The sequence below is a fragment of the Topomyia yanbarensis genome, chromosome 2 (assembly GCF_030247195.1).
Source record: "Topomyia yanbarensis strain Yona2022 chromosome 2, ASM3024719v1, whole genome shotgun sequence".
NCBI classification, from domain to species: Eukaryota; Metazoa; Arthropoda; class Insecta; order Diptera; family Culicidae; genus Topomyia; species Topomyia yanbarensis.
This window is the reverse complement of record NC_080671.1, coordinates 419,988,643-420,008,668: the sequence shown is the minus strand read 5'-3', so window position 1 is coordinate 420,008,668 and position 20,026 is coordinate 419,988,643. Positions and strand designations below refer to the sequence as shown.

General features: G+C 37.0%; 2 protein-coding genes across 2 annotated transcripts; one reads left to right on the top strand and one right to left on the bottom strand.

The window, feature by feature from the left end:
• Positions 1-2,938: 2,938 nt before the first annotated feature.
• Positions 2,939-4,292, bottom strand: LOC131680929 (odorant receptor 63a-like). The gene is made up of 4 exons (XM_058961647.1): positions 3,784-4,292; positions 3,366-3,717; positions 3,209-3,307; positions 2,939-3,145 (listed from the first exon to the last, which is right to left on the bottom strand). The coding sequence occupies exons 1-4, from the start codon at positions 4,290-4,292 to the stop codon at positions 2,939-2,941; spliced, it is 1,167 nt and encodes a 388-aa protein (XP_058817630.1).
• Positions 4,293-15,392: 11,100 nt separating this feature from the next.
• On the top strand, positions 15,393-16,739 carry LOC131680928 (odorant receptor 1a-like). The gene is made up of 4 exons (XM_058961646.1): positions 15,393-15,901; positions 15,969-16,320; positions 16,374-16,472; positions 16,533-16,739. The coding sequence occupies exons 1-4, from the start codon at positions 15,393-15,395 to the stop codon at positions 16,737-16,739; spliced, it is 1,167 nt and encodes a 388-aa protein (XP_058817629.1).
• Positions 16,740-20,026: the final 3,287 nt, after the last annotated feature.

Genomic DNA, 20,026 nt, shown 5'->3' with positions numbered 1-20,026 from the left:
TAATGTTTACTGGAAATTATGAAAAGTCGATCAATTTATACGAAAGTATCTTTTTTCCTTTTTTATTTAGACTATATCAGCGGCCGAAAATAAAAGTCGCAAGGACAGAATATGCTTCGTAAAACCCGTTTCAAATATATTAGAATAAAAAAATCGAAAATAAGCTTCAAGCGTAAAAATCCGACAGATATCCTTCAGCATAAGAATCGCTTAAAAAGTTCTCACCCATTAAACTCGGCAAGGATGGACCTCAAGTATAAAAACCGGTTAAAAATAAATAAATCGTATGCAGGAGCATCCGTATATCGTGATGTTCAAGAATAAAAAGTCGGCTAAAAAAACTACTTTGTAATAATCGGATATATTTTTTCCGGTTTTAATATTGAAGCCGACTCTTAAGAAGGAGAGTCCCAGTCCGTTTCTTATGCTTGAAATTTATATTCGGTTTTTATATTCTAACATATTTGAAACGGGTTTCATAAAGCATGGTCTGTCCTTGTGACTTTTATTTTCGGTCGCTCACATTTTACATGTTAACAACATTTTTACTAACTTTATACTATATGTACTAAGTCAAATCTCAAATACAGTTAATATACTGCAATAACAACGAGTCAGTGTCACGGTTGTAAAGAAATGTCATTCTCAAGTTAATTCCAATTAGTGGAACACCCATTGACAGTTTCTTTCTAACTGTAGTAGTTTCTGAACAGACCCAGACATAAGCAAGTACATCTTTTTCGACGAAAAGTCACTACCTCTAAAGGTTCAAACTTGATAACTTACTCTAATTCTACAATATTGAATGTTTGCACAGAATATTAGAATGACAATGAGCCGTTTTCTCCACAAATGGAAAGATGATATTCATGTTTTCGTTATTTTAGTGTAATCATTACGAATCGAAACGAATTTCAAACCCCGAGAAAGATTTGTTTATTAATTGGTACTTGAGATTTTTTGCCCCTGTTTGTGCAAAAATTGTATCGTTGGTTAAACCAGAGAAGAAATTTGCTTGCAGTGGTTGTTTTTCAACAAGTTTTTAAGCTTCGTGGAAAGCCAATAAAATTTAAACACTAAACTTATCAATAAAATAATTCACTATTTCTTCAAATGTCGTTGCTCTGCGATTTTTTTACCAACTGCAATCATTTTATACGTTTATTTGAGGTTAAACCATGTGCAGTTAGCATAATGACGGATAAAATAATAAATTGTTTAGTAAATAGTTATTACGCACAAAGACGATGTCGTACAAAACTAGATATGAACATAGCTTAAACGCATTTGCTGACAGCCAATTGAACCAAATGACAGCCGTGTCACCGGGGTGCAAAAAACGGAGACACAATTCGTGTTCCCGAGTAAACCGCTAGTCAAGCGTGATGTCCCGCAAGAAAAGGGCCACATTTCATTTTCTTTATTCTCGTTAGTATTAGTTAGAGATTTTGGGTGATTTGAACGTAAAATGAATTGTTGAAAGCTTTTTGAAGGTATGCCCTAACTCAAAGGTTTTTTGCATAATTTGATTTTAGGAACTATATCCGGTTATTTTCGTTTTTCCAAGAAACGCCTGATGTTATGCATTGCATTACTTTTAGTTTAGTTTTATTCAATCCGCGATCACGCTATACTCATTGGACAGCTTCTATTTTTTTCTTTAAAATAAGCCTATGCTAGTTTTGCGAAAACTTACGATAAGCAGTCATAATTTTAAGAAACTGTTAATGGAGACGCATGGTTATTACTGATATTAAATTTTAATAATCAAAAGATTGCTATGATAAAGACAGTAATAGCTCAAATAATATTGATATCATGGTCTATGCCGGTTTTACTAGTAATCAGGAGAAAGGATCCGAATGGAAAGTATGGTTTCCTAGATGGTAAAGGTATTCAGAATGTTTAAAATCCAAAGATGTCGTTAAATGTTTTTTAGAGTTATTTCTTGATAACTTACCGTGATTTTTGTCATTTTTTTTTGTTCAAGCCAATTTTTGTGTCATTAATGCAATAAATTCCGTATTTTCACCTACACCGCTCTTTTTGGAATTAAAAAACGAGAAAACGATATATTATGCATTTCTTTTGTTTACAAAAATTGATCAAACGCGTGGGGTGTGTTTGTACCCCGGTGCAACGTTCTAAGGTAGGAAAAGTAAGTGTAACGTTCTAGGGCAAAAAAATTGAAGAAAATGTAGTCTTCATATCAATTAACCCAGTGGTGACTTTAACGTTCCAGAATTAGACAAAAACATCTTATTTGATCCGAAAAAAAAATTAAATGATCATTTCTGAAGCACCATAATGACTACTGAAAAAATCAATATAAAATACAAAGTACTTACTTTTGAGCCACCCTAACAAATAGTAATGTAAATTTCTAATACTTTTATGAACAAAGGAGTTTGAGAACTCACACCCCCCCTTAAGGAAATAAAAGTTTTATTTATAAGTGTTATTATCAAAACAATTTATGGCATGAAAGTTAATGTATAGAAAATTTATGAACAATTTCGATAAAATGGATATTTTTGGGACACCCTAATTAATAGTAAACGGTTATTTTGAATATGTCAAAAACGTATTTAGTGTACCAAAATTAAATAAAACGGTCCTATTCAAACTGAGACGACAAAGTTTTGACTTTAGTTCACCTTTGATTCTAAGTTGTACCATTGTGCAGTACCGGCACGCACGAGAGTATAGCTCTTTATTATCCAACGAGAAAAAGAAAAAGACGAATCGATGTTAAATTTTCGAACAATGCTATATCTCCACTGTTCTCCAACAGATCTTAATATTTTGTAAATGCGTCCACAAGATCGGTTAATATTATGACATCAAAAAGCAAGTTTCCCGTGACATGTTTATTTTACCGAGACGATTCGATCGTTGGAAAATTTGTAGCACCTCCTAGCTTTCAGTACCTCAACAACTAGAACCTATCCTTCAAAATAAGATAGTACGAGTAGGTCGCTTGCATCATCGATCCCAATCTTGCGACGTTAACAAAGTAAAACTTTGCAGCAGTGATGCCGGATTTTCTTTGAGCACGCTGAATTACCAAAATAGCACCTTTCTGCATCTCGACAGACTCCTGGTACCACGGATATCCGTACATCGCATCGACAACTTTAGATGCCTAAAGGCGATAGACCTTATAATAAATTTCAAAAAAAATCACTTTTACGTTCCAATAAATCACCTTATCGCTAAGAAGGGTTCCGTTGATGCAGTACACAACCATTTCTCCGAACAGCACAACAAATAATAGGATCACGTTGGCCGCATTTGGTCCGAAATTCTGAAAGAGATCATAGAAGTTACTGCCGATAGCCAAGAATTGACGGAATTAACAAGACCGTCGATATGTAAATCATCAGCAGACACCAGATCAATATACAATTCATCGTTTGGTTGATCAGAATGAGGCTGACAGTGGTTTCCAAGTGCTCCAAATATTTCAAAGCTAAATTATGCAGCTCAATTATTTTTCGAAGTTCGTCTCGACGTTCGTTGGGGTTGACCAATTGTTCCATGGCAGCGATGCGTTTAGCTACCAAATCAAACAATTTAGAGCCGTATTGAATAATTACAAGGAACACAGCTCCCTTAATGGTACTTTGGTAGGCCGAACATGCAGACGCCGGACAACAGAATATCATATAGATTGTATAATGGAGAATGTTGCGTCGAATATCTAGCCAGTAAAATCTGTAAATTTAGAAAACGGAGGTTTATCACCTAATGATAATAATTTGTTTATGATCTTATTCTTACTGTACTTCCATGACCAGTAAAAAGTCGCCTCTCTCCGCTTTGTCCATGAAACACATTTTCACGATCGTGGACACTATCGGGGCACTTAAGTACATAATTAGCATGAAGCATATATAGACAACGTACAACAGGCCAAAAATATGCATTCGTCGATTAAACAACTCAATCTCCTGCCGTAATGGTAGCGGCCAATCCCGATGCAAAAACCGCTCTAAAACCTTAATCAACTGTTCGAACGATTTTCTTCTGTAAACGAAAATTACTATGGAAATGCAATTTTCTGCCAGGAAAATCATCTCCGCTAAGTTTCGAGCCATCGAATCAAATCCAACCTGGCCGGAGCCGAGAATGGCTTTCGGGCCAATCAGTGCAACCACTATGCACGATTGCAGTAGCCCGAATCGGTACCTCTCCCGACGGTTACCCCAGAGACCAATTAGGTGCAATAGTGTCAGTCCCACTGGGAGCACTCGCTGGTTCGAGGCGAGTGTTTTGTTAAAGAGCAACATCATGTAAACTGAGGACAAATTATTAAAACGGATAAATTTATGGTCGCCTTGACGGTGTTGCAATCAGTGTTGCCATATGAAAAGATTTATCTAAAAAAGATTCCATGAAAAATACATAGTTACACACAAAAAAAGTCACAGAAAACAGATTTCCATAGTCGAACAAATAAGTTTAAAACACTTGTGTGAGTATCCGTTAAAACACTATGTCAGCCATTTTGAGGTCTTTATGGGATTAGCTGTCAATTCAATTAGATTCAGTAGTGTACCTAATGGTAGTATCACACTTAAACACTTTAACGCTCAAAATTGATGTCTGCTCTCCGTGACAAAAACAAAACTGCATTTATATTTGAATTCAGGCTATTCTTGCAGTTTAACTTTTTTACTGAATTCAGCACAGGTCACTCGGGACTAAATGGATAGCAATGAGTCTAGGTATGTACAATATGCAAACTAGGCCCGATGACGGATCCAAGACATGTTGTCTTGAATCATATACATTTGGAACAACATCAGATGTTGCTTTAAGCTGTTCTCAACTCTATACGACAGTTTTCTCGACACCACCCGCGTGGTTTGGCCAAACTTGTGTCGAAGGGGGTCAATTGTGATGTACGTTCTGGAAGTACGTTATTGGCATGAACAAATACATGGAAACATCTTTTTCCTGAAAACCGCTGCCCACCGGTGGGAGTTGGGATAGTTAACACACACACATAATTCAGCACAAATCACTCTATCAAACTAAATCTAACACATGAATTGGTTTCGTATATGTTACTGTTTGCCAGTGATTTCAAGTGATAAACGGAGGCTAGGAACGCCGGTTTATTTATTTTTTACTCGTTTCGAGAATTCTGTGTTTACGCATAACCTTCAATTAAAAGGCAGGAGTTCTGCTTAAATTTTCATCGGGTAACTTTCCATTAGTCATCCATGCATGAGGTTAGCAAAGCTATATTATCGTGTTCAATCATTTAGTCTTGGCGCCTATACTGACAGAGAAGGAAAAATCGAAGTGCGTCCGGTACAGCATCTGACCCGGAATGGGCGGCTAAGGGAAACAAGAAGTCGAAACGTTTCTGCCTGAACTTATCCGGAATCTCTACCGAACAGAATCATATAGCAAAATTATAACAGAATGCAATTTTCGTAGCACATTGTGCTATAAACTTGGTCTCGTTAGTAGTTAGAATAACAGAAAACTGTAACCAGAATCAACGCGAGAGTTTTTTTATTATCTTCTGATCGAGTTTATTGCCATAATTGTGATAATTTAATTTTTGAAGAAATGAAATTTCATTCCACCAAAAGCCTATAACAGTAAAACGGTACATGTAGGATAACATTATACTGAAAAAGTAATCACTACAGTTATTCTTTTTTGGTTATGGGACAGACATTAAAAGTTTTTTTCGAACTCCAAATGCAGAAGCACATTTGGCAGCACTGTGCAGTACCGATCAAGGACAAATTTGTGTTGAGCTGCACAATTCTTACAGCAAAAAGAAACTTATCATGTTATTATTAACAGCTGTGGGTTTCGCAGTTCAATTAATAGTAATTTGTTCTTCAATTGTGTTAACAAACCGCTACGATGAATGGTTAATGCAAACAGAATTTCAGTTAAATAAATTAGAACAAAAATCAATGAAATTTATTCCGAGGAAAAGGATTATACGCTAACGGTTTTACGATTGGCAAGAAAATTATTGTCCTTCATCCCGTAAGGAATTTAACCATTCATTTTGACTGATTTTACTTCTTTAGTTGTTGCGGGAGTAAATCATAACGCAGTTAACCCATTATAACCCAGCTATGCTAAAACTTTAGGTAATTTATAAATTACTTCGTGAGCCCTCATATTTTGCCGAATTAAGTGTGGGAAAAATATAATATCCACTTTGGAACGTTTTGTTGCGAAAAAAAACTAACGTATGAAATTTCATACGCTGGGCTGATAGGGTATCAAAAAATCATTACATAGAAAATTCGGCTAAAATCTTTATATTTAGCATAAAATCGAACAATATCTTCAACCTTGCAAGATCATTCATTTAGCAGCTTTTTGTTAAAGATTTTAACACTTCTCTCCTCTTTCGTGCCGTTTCGTCTCATGATTGGTTCGTTGCATCAAACCATCTTTCCTTCAAACTTTGTAATTATTTTAAGAAATAGAACATTTTCTTATGAGAATTTACATAAAAAATATTCTGGGTAGAATCAGGCATGATTTGCAACGTATTAAGCATTTGTTAGCCTTGAATGCACTGATTCAACGTTAAAATCAGCGAGAAAGTTGTGAATCCCCTCCTGGTCCTAAAGAAGAAATAATTTTGCCTTAGGAAAAAAGATATCGGTTCAGCCTAGCGTATGAAATTTTATACCTTGAACTACCAGCAGAATTTTCGCAATTGTTTCACCAATTTCTTCCATTTTTTCGCACTGAGCCACATCTTTCACATTTCTCATGACCATTCGTTTACAATCCGAAACAAGAATTAGTGATTTAGAAGAAAAAAATAATATATATTGTTCATATTTTGGTTTGAATTTTGTCCAACATTGACATTCGAAAACACAATGGAATTTTATAAAAAAGATTATTGAGCATACACATTATAAACTAAAGGGTATTAATTAACGTTCACAGAAGACCAGAAGTTTGAAAACGCCTTTATTGTATAACAAGTATGATCCTGAATTGTGTTGTTTTTGCGCATGAAATTTCATACGCTAGGACATAATGGGTTAAATTTTGAATTTTGTTTCGCCCTTCTATATTGGTAGCATGAAAACATGACTGTTCCGCAATTCGAATCACGAAGGAAACGTTTTTACGTGCACATAATTGCAATTAAATCCGTTATAAAATATTACACAAATTGTGTGGCTTGAGTATGACATTTTAAAATTTTTATCAATATCTACAATATCTCATTTTAAAAAACGCCCCTAGCACGTGTTCGATCAGTTTAATCGGAATTAAATGGCACGTGCGGGGCTGTGCTCACAACGTTTGTTAACATGAATAATTCAGTGAAAAGCTAACAAAACCAAGAAAAAAAAATCATAGTTAATTGAACTGTGAAAACCACAGCTGACAATGATAGCATGATAACGATTTTTGCTGCTAGAATAGCGCAGGACAATAATACATTGATTCATGATCGGTCACGGAGATGCACATAGTGTTGCCAGTATCAGTATAGAGATTTACAAAATAATCAACTACATTTTAATCGATCCTAACACATTATAATTTTCAAACTATGTCTTTCAATACTGTCTTCACTTTGTCTCATCAGTATCATGAACTAACTTAGCACCAGATAGACGCTAATCCAAAAATGCAAACGTCCCGCAAGTACAAAAGTTACTGATGAGAAATGAATTTTGTCCATTGCATTTTGTGATTCTTCGGATTCAGAGTTTCTTGATTCATGTATTTTCTAATTACGGGACGCGAGAATTTTACGATTTATAAGTTATTAAATTAATCCCAGAAATTGTCAATTTCAGTTGTTCTAAATATCTGAATTCCTTATTTGACACATTTCTGAGTTTTGGTTTTCTTGAATCTTGACAATTTTTCTGTTTAACTATCTATTCCTATTTATTGCTTCTTCAATGTTCGGATTTTTTATGCCTTCGCCCCAAGTTTTCGATATGTTTTTCGCGGTGAGACGACACTTCAATTTTTGTATAATCTTCCGGAATAATTAGTCCTAGGAAACATGCATACCGGGATTCATCGATTACGTTCTGGACTGCTAAATGATTTGACTCCTCAGTTTCTCAATTGTGTGACTGCTGGGTTGGGATGTATAGTCGATATACTGATAGTTTTAATTATTAGTGTCAAGAGCGGAGAGAAGAGCGGTCATGAAATCATCTTTCATATTTCTTATCTCAGCGTTGATGCTACTGATTGAGATTGGCAAAGTTGTATTATTGCGCAGCATAGAGCCGAACTACGTCGTCATTCACCTCTGATACATAACTCCTATCTCTTACGTTCCCGCGGTGCAAACCGGGGTACAGGCCACCTTATGCCGTTTTTGCTTGAACCCGGGACTGGATCGGGTTCTATTCCCAACCGCTGTGACTATTTTAGGCAGCTCAAAGTTATTTTCGGGTATTTTGCTATTACTTTTTGGTAAGATTCTATTGTCTTTTTGGTAAAAGGCCACGCAATTGCGCATGGTGATATAAACCCTAGAACGTTACATGGGGGTACAAATGTACCCCAGGCCATTTTTGGAGCCGCGTGAAGACTAGAACTCGGCATTTACCAACCTGGGATCCTAACCATAATTCAATTTTAAGTTCATAGTAAGAGTAGGAAAAAGTAGTAGAGTCGGTTTGCTTTTGGTCTTCGTGTAAGCAGGAGTCAAAGTTAGTGTGGGGTACATTTGTACCCCAGTGTACGGTTGCCGTTAATGTTTTGTTCTGTCAGTGGAAATGTGACTCGTGACGATGCCAATTTAAATACTGGTTGTTTTACTACTTAAGTAACAATTAGTATTATGTAATCATTTTTAATCATTTATTCAATTAATTCAATTTAATTTTGAAGTTGAAAAAAATTTGTTCTCATTTACGTTGCATTTAACTTTTTTGGTTCCTATTTTTTATAGTTTTTATCGATAATCTGCGCACAGTAACTGCTTCAACAGTAGCGTTGCGTGTTACCAATGATTACTGATTAGAAATATTTTTTTATTTCAATTTACTTCCCATTTCGTGGTATTTTCCAATACCCGATTTTTCGATTTTCACTCTTCCAAATAATTGCACCTTTTCAAAAATATCTAAATTCAATTTTATTCCGTTATTGGACCAATCTTTCAAATTTTAGAATCGTTTGATTTTTTTCAAATCGGTCGAAAATTCGCAAACCGCGATTTTCTGGCTTCTTTTTTGTTCAAGTCAATTTGTGTACCATTGTTCAATAAATTCCGTACCTACACAGCAGTTTTTGCAATTAAAAAACAAAGGAAATGTAAACGATGGAATGACGAATTTCGGTAGCTGTACAACTATGTGCATCACACAATCAAACACTTTTTCATTATGTGTGTTTTGTAGGATAATTCAGTCGATTTCTGTGATAGTATTAGTATCAAACCAACGGATTTTCGCCCATTCCCAGCCGGAATAACGGATTTTTGCTGGGTAGGCTGGATAGCGGAAAAAAAATATTTAGGCAGTTTCCGGATCCGGACCAGTTCCCGGATCCGAACCAGATCCCTGATCTGGACCAGTCCCCGAATCCAGCCCATCCCCTTTTCCCCTTAGCAAGCCCGGACCTGAACCAGGCCCAGACTTTGTTAGACATTGTGCCTAGATCCAGACAAGTGTCTGAATCCGGACCCTCGGTACGAATACGTAGCTCCAAACCGTAAGTCTTGCTTCCCGTACATGACGGGCAGGACTGTACATTAGACTGGTTCAATTTTTGAGTTTTAGCTCCACCAGGCTCTACTGATTCATTTTATGGCCCTTAGTAATTGTGCAAGTTTTGGTACAGATCGGTTGTGTCTACGGACCCTCCAAAAATTTCAAAGTTTATATGGAAGTTTGTATGGAAAATCGGTTAACAATGAAAATAAATTCATAAAAAATCACCTCATCAATCAATTAATCAGAACACTATTTATTTCTAAAGATATTTATCTACTGAATACATTCGGGCAACATTGTAAGTTTATAAAAATTCGTGGAGAAAAGTTATTACCTAAAGAAGCAAAATGACTTCAAAACAAGTGGATTATATTATTAATCATAGCAACCCTGCTTGAATAGCTCCATCGTTATACCAATGTAGACTAGACTTGCCACCCACTGCTCGCTTAGGGGAGATACAGCTATTCAAACAGGGTTGCTATGATTAATAATAAAATCCACTTGTTTTGAAGTCATGGTGCATCTTTAGTTAATAACTTTTCTCAACGAATTTTCATAAACTTACATTGTTCCCCGAATGTGTTCAGTAGATGAATACCTTTAGAAATAAATAGTGTTCTGATTATTTGATTGATGAGGTGATTTTTTATGAATTTATTTTCAATGTCAACCCATTTTCCATACAAACTTCCATATGAACTTTGAAATTTTTGGAGGGTCCGTAGACACAACCGATCAATACCAAAATTTGCACAATTACTAGTTAAAAGTCAAAAATTGAACCAGTCTACTGTACATGTTTAGTGCAGTCGCTACCTTACCGTTGATGTCCGTGATAGAAAAGAAATTTCAATTTAACACCGACCGAAATGTCCAGCTACTATTCTGAGTCGGTTTTTTTTATGACTGTGCTTTGAAGCTAGCCGAGTGTGAGCCGATCTTCAAATACGAAATGTGATAAACTCTTCTTTATCCACATTGTGTTCGCTTTGTTCGATGCGCAATACATTTTTCGAAGCGAAATGCTACACGCTTCTAGACAATCCGACGCGGCTATGTTTATTGTATAAAAATTGATGAAACATGAGTGCGATGCAGAGAGGATTTGAATGTGTCGGTATTGTCGTTTAGGGAATTTTTTGTTGGGATCGTTTTAGTATCAACCGTTTTGCTATTAGAGCATTCTTTTCTTATTACCGAAAAGGTATTACAGCCGAGTTTTGGGTGCACCCTCGGTTATTGTTTTGTTTTATTCTCTTTTGCTTGTTTTCCTATACTAAAACATATATGAAAAAGATTTTCAATTCCATATCAACTTTTGAATAGGGCTAATAAGATTTGTAAACAAACTATTGTTTTGCTGATGTCTCTTATTTGGTTATAATTTCGCAAAAAACATTTGAAATTGATTCTACCAAGGGTAAATATGTTGATTCAAGTGTATTTTTCGTGAAATTCAACTCGGCAGCGGAGTAATGAGCGAAAGAAGTTTGTTTACAAAAATCTCATTAACCCTTTTGAAGAATTAATATTGAATTAAGACTTTTTCTCGTTGTTTGCCGTGGCGATTTCAGTAATTTCAGCAAATCCAATTTCAATGCATTATTCATCAAAACACCGTTGCTAATTCCTAAGAAAAAATAAGGAAGAAGCCTCCCGTTTGTCAGCTGTCCGGAGTTCAAGTTACTCGATAAAAATTCTCGGAATTGATCGCGGACGACTTTCGGGCATAATGTCAAGATCATGTTGTCTCTACCAAGCCATACCTCCTCATCTTTGCCTTTTTCTACTAACACAATTCCGTTGAGATGCAAAGGTAGTCTCGGTCTCTATCAACAGTGAGTGTCGAACTAATATTCCTTTCCTTCCCCGATAGAACAGCATTAGACGTGGTCGGTGTCGTCATAGGCCATTTCATGATTTGCTCCTCCCAAGCATTATTTTATTGCCCATTGTGCATTTTCACTCACTTTTTCGGTCAATCACGAAGTGCAACTACGGACAAGATCGATTGCGAATATGAAGTAGCACCATGCGCGTTTAGTTATAGCTGCCTATGGCAAAACGAATCACTGGCGAGTAGAATCTGCATTTATATTTACTATTATTGAACGTCAAATTTGTAATGTTCTGAGAAATTTATTATCTTAACCGGAAATTAGGATCAATCGGCGGCTAACTCATGGGGAAACAAAAAACTTAATGGTGGCAGTTTCGAACAACCTTGCCCGTCGTACTTAACCAAAATTTCTAATTTTTTATAAAAAGCCATTCATGCAAGGCAGTTTTGTATAATTTATAACATGTGTTAAATTAAGCTATGGTAATTGGCAATTCGTACTCGACAGTTTCCATGACGTCACCCACGTTACTGGTTGGTACGGTCAAACTTGTGTCGAAGGGTGTCAAACAAGGTTTTCTGACACGTTCTTTATGTCACATCATCAGCATTAGGACGATCTATGATGAGGTATCTAATTTCTTTTATACCTCAGACTATACGGTAAGCGCGTCAGTAGAGATGATTCGACATATCTAATGGAGCTCTCGGAACGACTCCAAACTTTTTAAAATCCGTCAATGGCTTCAACAGAACACACAAGATTTTTGCGATCAATTCTTTAAGATCGTGGAAATTCGTGTATTTTCATGAAGGAATCCGGATCATGCAACGGCGCAGCCAAGAAACAGAAAGTGCTTGTTTCATATATGCACCACTAATTTGATAGTGGCGCTAATATACCATCATCATATGAGTGTCAAGAACAACGAAACCTGGCGAAAGTTTTTTTAATGGAATCTACCATGTTTTCTGTTTAGGTCTCATGGAACAAAGACAGTCTCTAGAAATGAAATGTTGCTTAAACTATCTGCTGTTAAAAAAATAAACGACGTGCCTTTTTTTAAATTTGAGTCGTCATAATGCCACCAAAGTACCACTAATTTTATGAGTTCAATGTATGGGAATTGTCAAATCCGGCTGCAACGGCCTTTGTAGTCAATGGTTGAAAAGCATCTCGTGGATCGCAACTATGCCAAGAATATACAAATCGTATTGCATTGAAATTTAATTATCATTTGAATTCATGTTTCTGTTTACAATATACATAGTTAAAACATTATAATTAAATATGTAGCAAAAAGTACTACTATTCAGTACACTGGCGACACACATTTTTCGATTTCTCGCGACTGTTAAAACGACTAATCAGGATCAATAGATAGTTTTTTACTATCTCTACTTCCCGTACTCTACTCGCTTTGCCGTAGATACGATTTGCTGTACGCTTTAGCCAAGTTTCACGCGTTTACTTCGACCGCGGCCTAAGTATCGGTTTTAAAGTACCTGTCGAAATTTGTATTCCATAATAGAAAGTTGAACCAACATTTTCCGATAAATTCCTGTTGACTTGGTTTATTACCAATTACCATGAAAAATAAATCGCAATGAGATTTTAGATTTGAAACACGGACGGCGACGGCGGTTGAGTGGTAAGCGTGACCGCCACTCATTCCAGTTGTCCTGGGTTCAATACCAGCCGAGGTCGTTGAGATTTTTTAAGATGAAAAAATCTGTGAGGTGAAAAAATCTGTCCCCTGTCTATGAGTTTGGTGGATCAATTTCTAGTCCAGATAATGGAGTCACCTCTCTGGCGTCGGTAAAGAAGAAGTGATCCAACTTCTATACTAACAAAAATTCCTCCTCCTGTGATACTTGTGGAGTGCGCAGTAGTATATACGGCCTCTAGGAAAAGCAAGTATCGAACTAAGCATTCCTTCCCTTTCCTTCCGCGATCTACGTTCGGGCCTGGCCGGCGCCGGTATTCATCAATACTTTAGGATTACCAGGAGTTGCACATTGAAAGATGTTTCGAGTAGCGAGCATAAGCATAATTATCTACTTATTCTCTGTGCAACTTCAGCTAGTCAAGATCGACAACGGAGTAGCAGCCAGGGGTGGTCGCACAAGCTCACAAGCTCAAATCTGGTTTGGAACCATTTTGAGTCTAAAACCAATTTAAAATAGAAACTTTTATTAAATTTTTCAAGAAGTCAAAAAATTTTTTTTGGGGGGGGGGGGAGGTTCGGACCCCCAGGACCCTGCATCTGGATGATCCGCCACTGGCCAACCAATTCAATTCAACTGCCGTTTGGTCGAGTCCAACTTTCCTAGAGACTCTCACATTTTTAAATCAAAGATGGCGACGTTCGGTTCCAGTCTTCCCTGGACACAACCTCATAACTCTTTTGATTATTAATCATATTGATATTTTAATTTTAGAATTTTTAAGGTGAGAAAAATATGCCAAAGACAGTATTTAAATACTCGAACATCACTCGGTTCGTTTCCCAGAGCCTATCGATAGACAAAATTGGGGACTGCTAAAAACGGGTCTTTAATGTATGTCTCTATGGAACAAACAAAAATGAGATTTTCGGGAGAAAATTAACAAGTAAATGACAGAAATTTATGTGTTAAATACATTTTGTTGTATGTTGTATCTTACAGTCTTAAATGGCGCCATCTGGTAAAGTAAAATTTTCTATGGGCCTAACAATTAGGGTGTTTTTAAACTAGCTGAGTAGATTCCACGATTTACACGACCAAAAGTAGCCATTTTGGATTCTGAAATGACGTCACTCGTCAATTTCCGTCATCTACTTATCACACTCGTTCCAGAAATATCCATATTGTTAGTGTTTTGGACAGTTTTATCCAACCAGAAGTGGCTATCTTGAATTTCAAAATAACGTCCCTCATCGATTTCCGTCATCTAGTTATCACGCCAGTTTCCAAAACATCCAATATCCGTCATGTACCAGTCAAGCCAATTGCGAGAATATCTTGATTCACTGCGCTTGCATTTTAATCGTTTCATTTTATGTGCTATTCTTTACAGTGGTTAAGCATGTATATCTTTAGATCTGTGCTCAAAGACGACCTTAATTGGCCTGTCGGATGTCACAGGCCACTTAAGGTCGTCTTGAACTTCATACTATATAAAACATTGTATCATAAACCTTAAAAACATGCAGAGAAAAAAAATCGTCAATCGTTATTACGCTTATATATCTTAGGTTCTGTATTTCAAAAAGATCGTGGATGACCATAAACATCAATTGGATGCAATTCCTCATTGAACTTTGTAATATGACTCTCCATGAGTAGGTATGTACCGCATCCACATACGAACGGAAGATAAGTGGATTCGTTTGTAGATCTTTAGACCTTCACTCCAAGAAATTCTTGGAATACCTGAAACGTGAGTAAATATGAACACGCCTACTTACCAATTTAATACAGAATAGTTTTTAAATTATACAACCATTCAATTTTGTAAAATGCTTTTTCGAAAGAAAATACTATAAGAATGTGAAAAGAATTTTTTTGCGATCTATATCCCAAATAAGAAACTCTTTTTTTGTGAACCAGTTCAATTTACAAACCCCCGGTTTGGTTCGAAAATGGAGGTTCCAGTGGTTTAAGAATCGACAGCTAAGCCTTTTGAAATAGAAGTCAAAAATTATCCAAAGGCGGCCAGGATCTACTTTACTATTGTTTCGATTTCGAAAAAAATAATATTTTTGCCATTCCCGACAATTCTATCAATTTGGCAACACTGACAGCAACACCCCATCGCCCAATATAAATTTATCAGTTCCGATAATTCGTCAACAGTTTACACGATGCAGCTCTTCAAGAAGTCATTTGCCACGAATCAGCAAGTGCTCCCAGTTGGGCTAGCACTACTCCGCCGTATTGACCTCTGGGGTGACCACCGGAAGTGGTACAAATTCGGACTGCTGCAATCGTGCATGTTGGTTGCGCTAATTGGTCCGAAGGCCATTCTCGGCTCCGGTCAAGATGGGTTTGACTCGAAGGCGCGCAATTTAGCGGAGATGATTTTTCTGACTGAGATTTGCATTTCGATGATGATTTTTTTCTATAGAAGAAATTCGTTCGAGCAGCTGATCAAAGTTTTAAAGCACTTTTTGCAAGAGGATTGGCCACAACCATTGCGGAAAGAAATTGGGTTGTTCAATCGGCGAATGCACATGTTTGCCCAGCTGTACGTTGTTTATCTAGCGAGCATGGTTTCGGTGTTTTTGACCGCCCCGATAGTGTCAACGATCGTAAAAATGAGCCTGGTTGACAAAGCGGATAGGAGTGATTTTTTACTCGTTATGGAAGTACAGTGAGTATAGTATTTAAGTTTAATGACGAAACACTCTGTAACATGAAATCGATTTTCAAACTTACAGATTCTACTGGCTGGACATTCGACGCAACATTTTCCATTATGTAATCTACATGATATTCTGTTGCACGGCGATCCTCTGTTCAGCCTACCAAAGTCTCATTAAGGGATCCGTATTTCTCGTGATTATACAATATGGTTCAAAATTGTTTGAATTAGTATCGAAACGCATCACTGCCATGGAACAACTGAATGGCATAGAAGAACGTCGTAACGAACTTCGTAAAATAATTGAACTACATAATCTGGCCTTGGAATATTTGGAACACGTGGAAACCACCGTCAACTTCATTCTGATCAATCAATCGATGAATTGTATACTGATCTGGTGCTTGATGATGTTATACATTTCGACGGTATGAATTCATTAATTCAATTCATTGCTATCGAAAGTAACCCTTCTTTTCAGAACTTCGGACCGAATGCGGCCAACGTAGTTCTTCTGTTCATTGTGCTGATTGGCGAAATGGTTGTGTACAGTATCAACGGAACTCGTCTTAGTGATGAGGTGATATGCTGGAATAAAAAACTTAACATTGTAATTTTCATTAATTTCAATCGAATTCAGGCATCCAAGGTTGCAGATGTGATGTACGGGTATCCGTGGTACCAGGAGCCTGTCGACATACAGAGAAGTGCCATCTTGGTGATCCGGCGTGCTCAGAAGAAAACCGGTATTACAGCGGCAAAGTTCTATTTCGTGGACGTGGCGAGATTGGGATCGATGATTCAAGCAACATACTCGTACTATCTGGTTCTGAAAGATACGATCTAGTTTGGGGAGTAGATATCTAAAGGATTTGGTTTGGAACGCGTCGATTTTAAAAATATAATATGGAAGTTTATATTATGCATGGCAATTTAAATCAAAATCAAAAAATAAGAAAAATCGCCTTTCAGAACTTTAACGGAGCAGAATGGAAGCCAGAGATTCTTTGTGTCATTCATATTTGAACATTCCAAGTCATTATCTAAAATAAGTGAAATCAAAATGCAACCCCTAATTATACTATTTAAGTTAAGATTTGTGCCCTTCACACAGAAAGAGTTGTTTCATCAAACTTTTCGCCATAGAGAGAAATATAGCACGTATCTAACATCCGCTAATCTGACCTTCACAGTTATATGCCATTATTTGAGGATGAAGAGTGCTTCGGTTAAGAAAAGATAGTGCTGAAGTATGACATGTTGAACGCATGTTTACCATTCGAACTCCGTTTTCGAGTACCTATATGTTCTCTTTGTTAAGGAAAAAAGAGAATTTCTTTGAAAAAAAAATTCAAGGAAAATAGGGGGAACTCGGCCAATTCGGACTTAGTAAGGGTTTTGACCTATAGAACTGGAACGTGTCAACCGATTCACAAATAAATATGTTTTCCTGAAAGCCTTTTCAATTGCGCACATTTTTTAAGGCGACTTTTTCCTATCTTTTCACCCATTTCTTATCGATTTTTTGCAATAGAAATGAAATCCTATTTCGGCCAAAGTTATTCCTATTTGATTTTCACTAAACTTTGAATTGTGTAAGGAAATGTTCTCTTTAATAGATAAAACTTTGAAGTAAATATATAATAAAAAGTAAGAGCTGGGCCCAATTACCTAAAAATAGGTTATGAGCTATAACATTGAAATATGTTAACCGATTTGCGAAAACTTATGTTTTCCTAATAGCTCGACCGGCTGCGCACACTTTCCTTTCAAGGTTTTTCGCGATCGCGTATCAAATCGTTATACGGCAAAAAGTCCCTATTTGACCAACCCATATTCTATTATTCACACACCGACTAAACGAAAACAGTTAATAGTCTCGCCCAAAACAAGATAAAAGATAACATCCGACAGATCCAAAATTACGATAATACATTTGACTAATTATATTGTTGTTGCCAACAAAAATCTTGTTTTTTGATTTACACATTTTTAAAAAAGGGCTCCGAAACAACATTCGCTCGTAGCGCACGAATACTGAGAACCGCAAAATTTTGTGAGATAAAACAGAGCTACATGACATGTTACCGTTCGGATACTTTGCCCCATTAAACCAGCTTAGAGAGACAAGAGAGCAAGAGATAGAAAGGTGTCATACCGAAGTTCGGTATGAACGAGCACCTGATGCAATAGGAGTAATGCCATAAATTAATCGATTAATTGTAAATATATAAATTTGATATCGTATCTTAGAGTAACTTATATTGTAGGTGTATATTTTAAATGCTCATAGCAATATACTAAATGTTAAGTAAAATTATATAATAATAAAAATATCAGTTTGGTAAAATTTATAGTAAAATTATTGTTAAATTAAAGCACGAGAAATATTTTGTTATACACACTGCCCACAATAAACACTAAACATCATAAAATCTACCATAAAAAGGGGAATATAGCTTGGAAAGGATAAAAGGGGAACTGGAATGACAAGGAAATTGGGTAAGGAAACAGATCACTACTGGCATAGAGCTAAGGTCTTTTCCACTTTGACCGCCATTCGAACAACAGCTAAAACACCATTAGTGGAAATGTAATTCATTGTAAAGATGTAGTGAAAATGGTTGAAGGATTGTAAACGGAGTATCAGGTAGATGACGATGGATATATTATCATTCATCGGTAGCAGGCTGGATCTAATTTCCTATACACCTATTCGCCTCACAGGACCCATTAAATTGTTGGTATAAACCGTGGTATAGAAACCCGAAGCGTGCCACACTGTTAGCGGGAAAATCAGCGAGAACGTGCAGGTAACGCAGGGACGGATTGCCAGATCAGCAGCAAGCACACCGAAGGAAAAACAGCGGAAAACGAATCCCATACGGTAAATTGATCGCAGAACCAATTGCCGCAGTAACAAGAAAGGAGACATTCCACAATGCGCCGATGGAAGATTACCCCCCCCCCCTTCTACCGAGAACAGTTCCAGTATTGCCGGCCGGCCACACGCTTCTACAATCACACTCACACACATACACCCCGTCAGTTTTAATAAATAAGTTTAAATGTGCTTCTAGTGTTTTGTGCCCCTGATCAGTGTTCCATATATTGTCCCCAAAGCCGACCTTGAGCGAAGAATCCCTCAAGCTCGAGCTAGCCACTTAAAAGAGGTGAATGCGAGCCCACCCCGGATGGTCCCCGTGGCTTGACCAGGGACTAGGGGCTTTTCCAAGGTTGGCCATCTGCCAGCCGGTAACAGACAACCATAGGAATGATATATACGCCTTTCATAATATTACCATAGCTGAGAAACAGCTGGGGGTCCAAATTGGCCAGCGGTCCGATTTGGGCCTACTAATAGTGAGCGATCATATAAGGGATATTTTTATCATCCTTTTTTTAAATTGAATTAATTGGAGACATTTCGAAAATAACGCATTCTATGTCTGCCTCCAGCTCATCATCTGCTTGTAGTTTGTCAGTGAAGTCGAGAAGCTTAACGCAAACCCATAAAAAATCCTAGGACGCCAAATCGTATGAACGAGCCAATCGTCGTTACCGTTCCTTTGCACATCAAACTAATTTCGGAAACAACGCCATCAATTTCGACAACCCTAGCGGGAAGATAGACACAATAGTCCTTTGTGAAGAGCTTGGAGAAAGCAATATCGTATACCCGCTTGGATCTAGCCAATAAGACTGTGAGTTTGGTTACAGTTGAAAATTGCTCCTTCTGGACTATATTAATATTTGATACATTCAGATTCGACCTCCATTTGGTTAACCAAAGAGATAATGGCTATCGAACGGGATCAATACCGAATGCCAATTGGCCGAATGCCAATTGGCCGAATGCTAATTGTCCGAATGCCAATTGGCCGAATGCTAATTGTCCGAATGCCAATTGGCCGAACTGTGAGTTTGGTTACAGTTGAAAATTGCTCCTTCAGGACTATATTAATATTTGATACATTCAGATTCGACCTCCATTTGGTTAACCAAAGAGATAATGGCTATCGAACGGGATCAATACCGAATGCCAATTGGCCGAATACCAATTGGCCGAATGCTAATTGTCCGAATGCCAATTGGCCGAACTGTGAGTTTGGTTACAGTTGAAAATTGCTCCTT